Source organism: Salvelinus namaycush, unplaced genomic scaffold (genome assembly GCF_016432855.1).
Source record: "Salvelinus namaycush isolate Seneca unplaced genomic scaffold, SaNama_1.0 Scaffold1828, whole genome shotgun sequence".
NCBI classification, from domain to species: Eukaryota; Metazoa; Chordata; class Actinopteri; order Salmoniformes; family Salmonidae; genus Salvelinus; species Salvelinus namaycush.
The window spans coordinates 469-13,892 of NW_024058595.1; the positions used below are offsets into that span (position 1 = coordinate 469).

Genomic DNA, 13,424 nt, shown 5'->3' on the forward strand with positions numbered 1-13,424 from the left:
CACACACATACCCAAGGACAGAGGGCTGACATAAACCTTTCATAAACACTGATTAAAATGGGAACATCTACGCACACACCAAATCTCCTGTTTTAGCTGAACATTTGGTAACAAAGAACTTTTGCTGCAAGACTCAGAAGGATGACGCCCAGCTCATCAGGACCAATCTGAGAAGACAACAACCTGTCCAGAACCAACCAGAGGACCAGAACTTCCAGACTCAACCTACTTTCTGTGCTGTATAAAATGTCTATGCACTCTGTTATCTGGGCTTTTTCTGGAGGTTCCTTATGAGCTAAATGAACGAGTCCGTATACGCTTGTACCAGATATCTTTACTCTTAAATTAAACTGTCGCTTGTCATACAATTTACCACCTTGTCTGAATCGATCCTTGACCGGCTCACCCTTCTCCATATCCCATTATCAACACTCCACAAACAAAGGGAACTACGTGGAGCTTCTTTCTTTTCTTTCTGAAAGCAACACAGATTTACAATACCACCTGTCCACTAACAAAGTGTTCATTGGGACGTCAGGCAAAATACAAAATTACCTAATTTATGCTATTGCTGAAGTGATGGGAGAAGAGATCAAAATGGAGATTAAAAAAGCTCCCTTTGTTGCTGTTATGGTGGACGAGACAACAGATGTGGGAAATGCAGCACAGCTCTCACTCGTCCTGCGTTATGTGACGGACACAGGAGTCAAGGAGCGATTTATCCGATTTGAAGATGTGACAAGCGGCAAGCAAGCTGATGACATTGCCGCTCTTATTTTCCGTTTCTTGGAGGAAAATGAATGTAGTCTGGATAAAGTTGTGGCACAGTGTTTTGATGGCGCAGCAGTCATGGCATCTGGACTCAATGGGGTGCAGGCTAAAGTTAAGGAGAGGGCACCGATGGCCTTATTCATTCACTGCTATGCACATCGACTAAAGTTAGTACTGACTCAAGGAGCCTAAAAACTTAAAGAATGCAAGGTCTTCTTTGCCAACCTCAATGGCCTTGCAGCATTTTTCTCACGATCCCCTAAGCGCACGCAACTGCTGGATGACGGGGTGGCAATATACATCTAGATTGGTCAATGCAGTCTTTGAAAAGAGAGTTGCCCTAAAGGAGCTGTTTAACCACTTACTGGAACATCATGATGACCATGACGGGGATACTGTGCTTATGGCTGATGGATTTAATGCGCGTTTGGATGATTTTGAGTTTCGTTTTTTGCTTCAAACATTCAATGGGATTTTTAATTATTCGGATGTGCTTTTTGGAATTCTACAGAAACAAACTTTGGATGTACAATTCTGCCTGACAAGGGTGAACGAGTTTAGTGACACAATTGAGCGAGAGAGGCGCAGGTTCAGTCAAATCTACGATGACACAGCGCGCATCTCAAGTTCCCCCAGCGCACGCAGAGGCCCAGCACAAGGAGACCCTCGCACATACTACCAACAACTCCACAGCAATATTCTGGACAACATTCTTTGCCAGATACGAAACAGGTTTCAAGACCACGAAAAATGTATGTTTCTCTCCCTCCTGGACCCCCAGCACTTTCAGACCTACCGGAAAAAAATCCCGCAAACAGCCCCTCTGTGTCACGGAACACTGTTCGACCTATCCAAGCTAAAAACAGAACTGACTGTAATGTATGCTATGACTGATTTTGAAGGGAAAAGTCCCTCTGATCTCCTTGATTTCCTTAAGCAGAAAAATCTGAATGAGGACATGGGGCAACTTTACACATTGGCATGTGTGACAGTGACTATCCCTGTGTCCACGGCTTCTGTCGAGCGGTCATTCTCGGCCTTAAAGCGAATCAAAACGTATTCCAGAAATGCTACTGGACAGACTCGGCTTTCAGCATTAGCCTCCATGTCGATAGAAAAGGACTTATTGGTGGAACTAAAAAGGAAGAATGACTGTACAACAGAGCCATTGAAGTCTTCTTGAGGAAAGAAAGGAGGAAGGATTTTGTGTTCAAATAATCAGTCTTTGGTGAGTAGGCATACAATGCATTTTATTTTTTATTAAATGTGTATGTATGTTTCGCATTTTATTTCGTTAATATTAAATAGCCTATATATTAACAAAATAAAATGGCAAATAGCCTATTTTGCAAATTATTTGTTTTCTTTCTTTTATTTTCAGTGAATAGTTATGTGTCTTTATCATCACGGTGAAACTGCTTTGGGTGCGACAATGCGCTGTTTAGTGAACACACTGTATTTTTTTTTTTCGGACTTAAAGCTCAAAGTTTGTGGACCAGAAATGGATAGAAGAAGAATATTAATATAACTCTGTTGCACTCGACTAAGTTCTTGCCTATTAGTTGAACTGTACTGTATTGTACTCTTCCCCTGCAACTCTCTTAATAAAAATTTCAATTTTTAGCTCTTTATTAGCTAGCTATAACTGGAATGTTCACGTATTGCCAACCAGCATCAAACTGACCATGACCTAACCATTTGGGTGGTCTTAACCAATCATAGCACAGTATGATATGGCGGTAAAATGCATCCAATTATAATTCAGTATGTTTACACATATGAATATTACAGTATCCAAACTGATATGCCATTTTTAGTTGGCTGGATAACCTGCTGACTACCCACAGATGTCCAGAGCGGAGTCTGTCGGTTCCATCTCCCAGCACCAGCGCTCCGATGCCCATGGAGCTGGGAGGTGCTGCGCTCAGGGAGACCGGAGGTGGTTCCTTCATGTGCACCATCTGTGGCCGCAGAGGTCACACTGCTGGTCGGTGCCGGGTTGGGTCCTCTGGGGGTCGAGGCAGCAGGCAGGGCACTCTGGCGTCACCCCAGGTTAGCCGGCACCATTCTTATCCAGAGCCGTCTGTTGCACACATGTTTTTGTATGTTACTTTTCCTGAGTTTTCCCCGCATTCCCAGCATAAAGCGCTCATCGATTCAGGCGCGGCTGGGAATTTTGATTAGTTGATTAGGGAGGCCACTGTTTCCGCTCAGTCTCTTCCTCATTGACTCTCCTGCGTTTCCCGTGGTGCTAGACCTACCCTGGTTAGCCTGTCATGACCCCACTGTTTCATGGCAACGAAGGGCTCTCACGGGATGGTCGCGAGAGTGCTCGGGGAGGTGTCTAGGGGTTTCCGTTGGTGCTACTACGGTGGAAACTCCAGACCAGGTCTCCACCGTGCGCATTCTCCCCGAATATTCCGATTTGGCTCTCGCCTTCTCCAAAAAGAAGTCAACTCAATTACCACCCCATCGTTGCAGGGATTGTGCGATACATCTCCTGGTAGACGCTGCACTTCCCAGGAGTCACGTGTATCCCCTGTCACAGGCGGCGGCTATGGAAACATTTGTCTCCGAATATCTGCATCAGGGGTACATTCGGTCCTCCACTTCACCCGCCTCCTCAAGTTTCTTTTTTGTGAAGAAGGAGGGAGGTCTGCGCCCGTGTATTGCCTATCGAGCCCTAAACCAGATCACTTTGAAGTACAGTTACCCTCATAGCCACAGCGATTGAGTCAATGCACGGGGTGCGCTTCTTCACCAAACTAGATCTCAGGAGCGCTTACAACCTGGTGCGTTTCCGGGAGGGAGACGAGTGGAAGACGGCGTTCAGTACTACCTCAGGGCATTATGAGTACCTCGTCTTTTGCCGTACGGGTTGATGAATGCTCCATCAGTCTTCCAAGCCTTTGTAGACAAGATTTTCAGGGACCTGCACGGGCAGGTGTAGTGGTGTAAATCGATGACATTCTGATATACTCATCTGCACGCGCGGAGCATGTGTCCCTGGTGTGCAGGCTGCTTGGTCGACTGTTGGAGCATGACCTGTACGTCAAGGCTGAGAAATGCCTGTTCTTCCAGCAGTCTGTCTCCTTCCTAGGGTACCGCATTTCCACCTCAGGGGTGGAGATGGAGAGTGACCACATTTCAGCCGTGCGTAATTGGCCGACTCCCACCACGGTAAAGGAGGTGCAGCGGTTTCTAGGGTTTGACAATTACTACCGGAGGTTTATCCGGGGTTTTGGTCAGGTAGCGGCTCCCATTACCTCACTGCTGAATGGGGGCCCGGTACGTCTGCAGTGGTCGGCTGAGGCGGACAGGGCTTTTGGTCACCTAAGGGCTCTGTTTACCTCGGATCCCGTGCTGGCCCATCCGGATCTCTCTTTGGCGTTCATAGTGGAGGTGGACCAAGGCTGGGATAGGAGCCGTGCTCTCTCAGCGCTCGGGTACACCACCGAAGCTCCACCCCTGTGCCTTCTTCTCGAGGAAGCTCAGCCCGGCGGAGCGAAACTATGACGTGGGGGACCGGGAGCTGTTGGCTGTCATCAAGGCTTTGAAGGTGTGGAGACATTGGCTTGAGGGGGCAAAACACCCTTTTCTCATCTGGACTGACCACTGCAATCTGGAGTACATCCGGGAAGCGAGGAGAATCCTCGCCAGGCAAGGTGGGCCATGTTTTTCACCCGTTTTGTTTTCACCCTTTTGTACAGACCAGGTTCCCAGAATGTCAAGGCAGACGCACTGTCCTGGCTGTATGACACAGAGGAGCGGCCCATGGAACCCACCCCCATACTCCCGGCCTCCTGCCTGGTGGCGCTGGTAGTATGGGAGCTGGACGCGGACATTGAGCAGGCGTTATGGGCAGGGCCCGCTCCTCTCCAGTGTCCCGCTGGGCGTCTGTACGTTCCGTCTGCTGTCCGTGACCGGCTGACCTATTGGGCTCACACGTCACCCTCTTCTGGTCATCCAGGTATCGGTCAGACAGTGCGCTGTTTGATTGGGAAGTACTGGTGGCCCACCTTGGCTAAGGACGTGAGGGTTTATGTTTCCTTCTGCTCGGTGTGCGCCCAGTGTAAGGCTCCTAGGCACCTGCCCAGAGGTAAGTTACACCCCTTACCCGTTCCACAACGGCCATGGTCTCACCTGTCGATAGATTTTCTCACAGATCTCCCCCCTCACAGGGTAACACCACGATCCTGGTCGGTGTGGACCGTTTCCCCAAGTCCTGCCGTCTCCTTCCTCTGCCCATTCTCCCTACGGCCCTACAGACTGCCGAGGCCTTGTTCACTCATGTCTTCCGGCACTACGGGGTGGCTGAGGATACAGTGTCTGACCGAGGTCCCCAGTTCACGTCGAGGGTCTGGAGAGCGTTCATGGAGCGTCTGGGGGTCTCGATCGGCCTTACCTCAGGTTTTCACCCCGAGAGTAACGGGCAGGTGGAGAGAGTTAACCAGGATGTGGGTAGGTTTCTGCGGTCTTGTTGCCAGGACCGGCCGGGGGAGTGGGCGGCGTTCGTGCCCTGGGCAGAGATGGCCCAGAACTCGCTTCGCCACTCCTCCACTAACCTCTCCCCCTTCCAGTGCGTACTGGGGTATCAGCCAGTTCTGGCTCCTTGGCATCAGAGTCAGACCGAGGCTCCTGCGGTGGACGACTGGTTCCGGCGCGCGGAGGTTACATGGGACGCCTCCCATGTTCACCTTCAGCCCGCCGTGCTGCGCCAGAAACCCAGCGCAGACCGTCACCGCAGTGAGGTCCCGGTGCCAGGTCTGGCTCTCGCCCCGAAACCTGCCCCTCCGCCTGCCCTGCCGGAAGCTGGGTCCGCGGTTTGTGGGGCCGTTTAAAGTCCTGGGGAGACTGAACGAGGTGTGTTACAGGTTACAGCTCCCACTCGATTACCGTATTAACCCCTCAATCCATGTGTGTCTCCTCAGGCCGGTGGTGGCTGGTCCGCTCCAGGGGTCTGAGGTGCGGGTGGTTCCTCTGCCCCCTCTGGACATCGAGGGGGACCCGGCGTATGCCGTTCGCTCCATACTGGATTCGAGGCATCGGGCGAGGGGCCTTCAGTAACTCGTGGAATGGGAGGGGTACGGTCCGGAGGAGAGATGCTGGGTTCTGGTGGAGGATGTGTTGGACAATTCAATCATGCAGGAGTTCCACCCTCTCCGTCCGGAACGCCCTGCACCTCGCCTTCCTGGACGTCCCCGAGGCCGGTGTCGGCGCGCTGCTGGAGCCCCGCGTCAAGGGAGGGGGGTACTGTCACGACTTCCGCCGAAGTCGGTTCCTCTCCTTGTTCGGGCGGCGTTCAACGTCACTGGTCTTCTAGCAATCGCCAATCCACCTATCATTTTCCATTTGTTTTGTCTTGTTTTCCCACACACCTGGTTTACATTCCCTCATTACTTGACGTGTAAATAACCCTCTGTTCCCCCCATGTCTGTGTGTGGAATTGTTTGTTGTAAAGTGTATGTGCACTTCAGACTGGTTTGCGATGGATTATTTCAACCCATATTTTGTTGTTCTGGGAGCCGTTGGTTTTTTCCTCATTAAACTGCTTCGGTTATTACCCAGTTCTGCTCTCCTGTGCCTGACTTCCCTGCAGCCCGTTACGCACCTCTTACAAGATCAATATCTTAGGTTTTGTACCATTGATTTTTCCAAGCGCTGGGATGCGCAGAACTTAGAACGTGCAGAACTTAGAACGCGGAGGTAATGAAATGCCCAGGAAATGGCACAGAAAATTTGAGCCGGTCTCTCCATAAAAGTCAATGGCCACACACCAATACATGGATTTGACAGTCAAACTATTACTTAAATAGCAGTCAACTGTTGTTATTCTATAGAGGGTCGTGATTCGTTTAGGTTAACTAACAAAAAAAGTGGTCTGGTCCCTTTTCCATGATGGAAGCCTCCCAAAATCAACATCCAACATTCCAAAACATAGATATAAGCCTTCAAGTACTCATCTAACCAACTTGTTCAGGGTCAGCCAGGCCCCTTGTCGCCCCCCAGGCGCCCTGAAACCCAACCCCCATAAGAAGAAGCCCAAATACGACCTGCCCTTGCCCAGTATACATACAAGGTCAGGGGGACAACACTGGTTTTTCGTCTTGTAGTTAAACTTGTTTTATACACAATTTAAAGGGATAGTTCATCCCAATTACAAAATGACTTAAGTTGAGTTTACATTTCATCCAATGCATCCAAAGTGTACATTAGTCTTTCCTGGTTCATAACATATTTTTTGGTCCCTTTCAGATCACAGCCATGTGTGGGCGTCAGGCTTGTAAGAGACATGAATTATATGTGAGATTCAGTGAACAAGGCTGGGTGGTGAGATTCTATCTCTCTTAACTACTCATTGTACTGAATAGATAATCATGAGCTAACATTTTACCATCTTATTTGCTGTAACACACAGTATTTTTAGGGAAGCAAGGCATTTGTGTAGGATGTGCATTGTAGAGTATGTTCTTTGGATTGTTTATCATGTATTTCTCATTGAAAGAGTCTATTCTAGTCATTCATCTAATCTTGTCATTCGATTTCTATGGTATTTCTCTCCATTAGGACTGGGTATTGGCTCCTACGTGTTAGTCTGCCTTCTACTGTGATGGAGAATGCCTCTACCCTCTGTGTTCCTGCTTGAACTCCACCACCCACACTATGATCCAACTAGTGGTCAGTATGCACTACTACACCCTCTCTCACATGAACGCTAACATTACTGGTTTCAGTGGGAAAGATGGTAAATGGTTCAGACATTAATGGCAAATATGAAAAACTAAGATACCCAAGTTACCGGAGTCTACAATGGCAGACTGTTAATGTAGAGTAGGGATAGGGAGAAGTAACGTTCAAGACTGAAGCAATTACCCCCTCTAGTGGTAAACGTTATACTGTACCAGGTTACTACACACACTGATAATACAAAACATTGAGGACACATGCTCTTTCCATGACAGACTGACCAAGTGAAAGCTATGACCCCTTATTGATGTCACTTGTTGAATCCACTTCAATCAGTGTAGATGAAGGGGAGTTAAAGAAAGATTTTAAAACCTTGAGAGAATTGAGACATGGATTGTGTGTGTCATTCAGAGGGTGATTCGACAAGACAAAAGATTTAAGTGCCTTTGAACGGGGTATGGTAGTAGGTGCCAGGCGCACCGGGTTAAGTGTGTCAAGAACTGCAACACTGCTGTTTTTTTCATGCTCAACAGTTTCCCATGTGTATCAAAAATGGTCCACCACGCAAAGGACGTCCAGCCAACTTGACACAACATGGGCCAGCATCCTTGTGGAACGCTTAGTGCAGCTTGTAGAGTCCATGCCCCGACGAATTGAGGCTGTTCTGAGGGAAAAAGGGTGTGCTACTCAATATTAGGAAGACGTTCCTAATGTTTTGTGCACTCAAGTGTATGTAGTCCTATATGTTTTTAAATAGTACAGTATCACAAACCACAGTACAAAACCATATAAAGTGTGGGCCTGTAGTATCTGTAAATCAACTAAACATTGTTTTTTTATTTCCATATGCAGATAATAAAGCATCATTGTTCATGTAATAATCTAATATTAGCATTATACCTCTAGGAAGAGGAAATGGTCATAAAATCAAATAGATGAAAAGACGGAAACAAAAATGTTTTTGAACTACAACTTATTTTATTTAAAAATGTCAAATTCAGTGCAAAGTAATGTAGTGCATTGGTGTCTGGATCCCTCTTGGGTGGCAAAGTGTCACAAGAATCCTGTGGGGAGAGAAAACAAGAGAATACATGAAATTAATGGGTGTTAACTAATCAGGGATCAACAAAGCACTTCAAGTCCTTAATTCCTTCAAAAGAGAGAGAGAAGGAGAAAGGAGTATGGTCCCTGCAGTAGGACTACATGCTGGCCATGAGGTTCTCCAAGTGGTACTCCAGGAGGCTGGAGAGCTCCGTGACCAGAGACTCTGGGTTAAAGTACCAGGCCAGCTGCTGGCCAAACATGTCATCTAGCAGAGCCATCAGCCCGCCCTGAAGAGAACACCACACAACACATAGAAAATGGCTCTGAGTTACTAGCTTATCAAGAGGAGAGAGACAATTAGAAATACTCCCCCTAAAATTACATTGGAACCTGGTTAACCATGAATATGGAAGTAAACAGGAAGTAACCTCTTGACTCTTACATTGAGCAGCAGCAGGTATCTGTCAGCCTCTGGCTCCATGTTGGCAGCAGTGGGCAGGAAGGAGTACAGGAGAGCGTACAGACGCTCCACAAACCCACCGGGGTGCTAAAGGAAACAAAGGAGGAGAAAAGAGGAGAGAATAGAAGAGAAGAGGAATTTAAGTGAAACTGCTAATAGATATCAAAACATGTACCAGTGAGATGCTACTTACCACCATCAGGGACTTCTGAGCTGTCATCATCCCAAACAGCACCAGCTCAAAGACGACATCTATCATGTTCACATGATGGATCTAGGACAAGAAAACACATTTGGAGAAAATCGGAATGATTTCATATAGATCAGCTACTGTGATGTATAAAAGACATGCATGTGGAAGAACTCAGTGAGACTTGAAAGAGTTAATGAACTCACCTTTGCCTCAGCCAGCTCCCTCTCAATGTCATTCCGCTTGGAGGGGTCACTCAGGTAGTCCACAAAGTCGTTATAAGTACGGATGAACTTGGCCTCGTCCTATGACAAAGAAAAGAGCATCTTAGTGAACAGAACACATTTCCCCTCAGGGACGCTCTCTTTCCCTTGAAAGAGAATGAATTAGTGAGTTACCATGTGGTTGGCCTGAACCAGTGCGCCCAGGAGGACCTTTCCCGCCACAAACAGATGGTTCCTGCTCAGGGTGGAACCAAGCAGGGTCTAGGGAAGAGGGAAGAGTTAGGGTGAGGCATCTTCCTCTAGGAGACAGAACAAGAAGTCACAGAGAGAAAAAGAAAAGTGGGTCCACTCACAGTGAAGGCCTGGCGCAGGGAGACGAGCCTCAGGGCGATGTCCTCCACTCTCTTGGTGGTAAGGTAGAGGCTGTGAAAGGGAGGGAATGGAGCATGTCAACCATTAGAGTCAATGGGGGATAACAGCATTATGACCACTATCCTTCAGCATCTGACAAGCCCAGACTACACAGACATTTAGAGGAACTCACTTTAGCAGAGGAACCTCCCTCTCCTCAGGCAGCAGGTCCTCCTCACAGCACAAAATCAGTGACCAATGCAATGACATAACAAACAATCGGTCAATGGAAGGATCTTAATGCTCCTAGTCAATAGTATGTGTGTGTAACGTCTGACCTTATAGCAGTTGTGGCCCTCAGGCTCTGGGTCAGTGAACTGCTGAGTGGTGGGCGTAGAGAAGGAGGCAGCCTCCGACCACGCTGAAGAGGAGAGAAGCCCGTCCAGCCCCATGTGGAGAGTGGCGTACACCACTGAGACATCAGTCTGCTGCTCAAAACACACAACACACCTGTTTACCACACACACAATATTAGAAAAGACACCAAATCTAATGCAAAAATGGCCAGTAATGTCTAGTCTATATACATAGGAAATCGTTTATTTACCTGGTAGCAGCCAAGCGTCACGTCCACAGACGTCTCGTGGCGGAGGTGAGACACATAGTGGGTCACCCTGCCAGCCACACGCTGACAGAGAGAGAATACATGTTAAGGCCAAATGGAATAAGTGAAGAAAAATCTAATTTAATACTATTTCAGTAGTATTTACGTCTTACCTGGATCCAAGTGATGGACTGCACTTTGGTGGCACAGTAGGGGATGCCCTTTGGACTAAGCCTGGCTGTCTCCTTGGAGATGGCCCACACCAGTTGAGTCTCCAGGCCTCTCACCCTACTAACGTGGTGCATCCTCACCACCACCTGCTGTTGAGATAAACAACAAGACAACATCAACAAAACCACTTCAGCAATCGCTGTGACACACTGACAATGTAGATTAGGAAGTTGCAAAGACACATACCTGGGATCCCCCACGCATGTAGGTGATGATGGGGCTGATGAACTGGAAAGTTCTCCAAGCTTTAACCACCGGACCGGCATTGTTCTGCACATTACAATACATTCATGTTGGAAACTGTAAACATAGTAACCGTGATGTGACTGCGTGTGGGGGGTCTCTTACCCTGATCACAACAGGCCCACAGTACAGGGGGCTGAACCTAATCGGAATCAACTGCCAATTGCCAGTGGCCTTCTAAAGCAGAAAGCAGACAAGAGATTTGTTTCATGTCAAAGAGACACAACTTGAATATCTGGGATATTTTTCAAACATAAAACCCCAAACTTTCAGAAAATTGTACCTCAAGGATAGTCTGCACATCTGGCACATCCTCAAGGATGATAGCAGCATTCTGGACATCAAGGAGGACTGGCAGCTGTGGAACATCTGGCACATCATCCAATGGCACATCCAACTGGACCTCATCCAGGACAGTTGTTTCTAAAATGAGGAACATTGCAATATAAAATAAACAATTGTTAGGACATAAAACGTAGCAAGATTGCTAATACTAGCTAGCTAGGAAGCAAAAGTCGATCGCTTAGCAACAGTTACTAAAGTTAATGTTAGCTAGCAAGCTAGCTAGCTACAACATCTCTAGCACAAGCATTTTTGCCAAGTCTGAATTATAGAAATACACAACATTTCGCAAATTATAATGACATTGTTAAATGTAGTAAAATAAGAGTTTTAAACTCCACATACCCTCTTCGAAGTCGCTGTCCACCTGTCGACAATCACGAACCCTGCAAAACAGAAAAAGACAAGAAAAACAAGCCACAAATGAATTTGAACAACCTGTCGACGCAGTAGGCCGCCGACGTCCACGCACTCTCTCCGCCAGTCTTGAAAAGCACCCAGGCATTTTCCAGTCGATTGTTCTATCTCAGGTGTCAAAAATCAAACAAGTTTGTTGTCAGCAGCAAACTGAAGTTGTTTTCGCACAGAAAACGTTCCATAGAACGTCGGTTAGATGTCTCTTGGCAACACACGTTCGAAAATGATTGTTTACAAAATTGACAACTGTGATGCCATAAAAATTAGTTTGGAATTCTATGATTCCCTTTAGAATCCGTTAAAATTGCTTGTCATTATTCTAGTGGCGTCGACGTGCTTCTTCGTAGCTCAGTTGATATTTTTTATTTTTTTATTTCACCTTTAGTTAACCAAGTAGGCAAGTTGAGAACAAGTTCTCATTTACAACTGCGACCTGGCCAAGATAAAGCAAAGCAGTTCGACACATACAACAACACAGAGTTACACATGGAGTAAACAAACATAGTCAATAATACAGTAGAAATACAAGTCTATATACAATGTGAGCAAATTAGGTGAGATAAGGGAGGTAGAAGGGCAATAAATAGGCCATGGTGGCGAAGTAAATACAATATAGCAATTAAAAACACTGGAATGGTAGGTTTGCAGTAGATGAATGTGCAGTAGATGAATGTGCAAAGTAGAAATACTGGGGTGCAAAGGAGCAACATAAATAAAATAAATACAGTAGGGGATGGGGTAGTTGTTTGGGCTATTTATAGACGGGCTATGTACAGGTGCAGTGATCTGTGAGCTGCTCTGACAGCTGGTGCTTAAAGCTAGTGAGGGAGATAAGTGTCTCCAGTTTCAGAGATGTTTGTAGTTCGTTCCAGTCATTGGCAGCAGAGAACTGGAAGGAGAGGCGGCCAAAGAAGGAATTGGCTATGGGGATGACCAGTGAGATATACCTGCTGGAGCTCGTGCTACGGGTGAGTGCTGCTATGGTGACCAGCGAGCTGAAATAAGGCGGGACTTTACCTAGCAGGGTCTTGTAGATGACCTGGAGCCAGTGGGTTTGTCGACGAGTATGAAGTGAGGGCCAGCCAACGAGAGCGTACAGGTCGCAGTGGTGAGTAGTATATGGGGCTTTGGTGACAAAATGGATGGCACTGCGATAGACTGCATCCAATTTGTTGAGTAGGGTGTTGGAGGCTATTTTGTAAATGACATCGCCGAAGTCGAGGATCGGTAGGATGGTCAGTTTTACGAGGGTACGTTTGGCAGCATGAGTGAAGGATTCTTTGTTGCGAAATAGGAAGCCAATTCTAGATTTAACTTTGGATTGGAGATGTTTGATGTGTGTTTATTTATTTTTATTTCACCTTTATTTAACCAGGTAGGCAAATTGAGAACACGTTCTCATTTACAATTGCGACCTGGCCAAGATAAAGCAAAGCAGTTCGATACATACAACAACACAGAGTTACACATGGAGTAGAACAAACATACAGTCAATAATACAGTGAAAAAATAAGTCTATATACAATGTGAGCAAGTGAGGTGAGATAAGGGAGGTGAAGGCAAACAAAATATATATAAAAATAAATAAAAATATAAAAAGGCCATGGTGGCGAAGTAAATACAATATAGCAAGTAAAAAAAACACTGGAATGGTTGGTTTGCAGTGGAAGAAAGTGCAAAGTAGAGATAGAAATAATGGGGTGCAAAGGAGCAAAAATAAATAAATGAATACAGTAGGTAAAGAGGTAGTTGTTTGGGCTAAATTATAGATGGGCTATGTACAGGTGCAGTAATCTATGAGCTGCTCTGACAGCTGGTGCTTAAAGCTAGTGAGGGAGATAAGTGTTTCCAATTTCAGAG

General features: G+C 46.6%; 1 protein-coding gene across 1 annotated transcript; it reads right to left on the bottom strand.

The window, feature by feature from the left end:
• Positions 1 to 2,616: 2,616 nt before the first annotated feature.
• Positions 2,617 to 9,997, bottom strand: LOC120037711 (the record flags this gene model as incomplete). The annotated part of the gene is made up of 8 exons (XM_038983700.1): positions 9,921 to 9,997; positions 9,730 to 9,799; positions 9,551 to 9,637; positions 9,359 to 9,457; positions 9,156 to 9,236; positions 8,945 to 9,049; positions 8,463 to 8,522; positions 2,617 to 2,732 (listed from the first exon to the last, which is right to left on the bottom strand). Coding segments are annotated over exons 1-8 (695 nt in total), but the record flags the coding sequence as incomplete, so codon positions are not given.
• Positions 9,998 to 13,424: the final 3,427 nt, after the last annotated feature.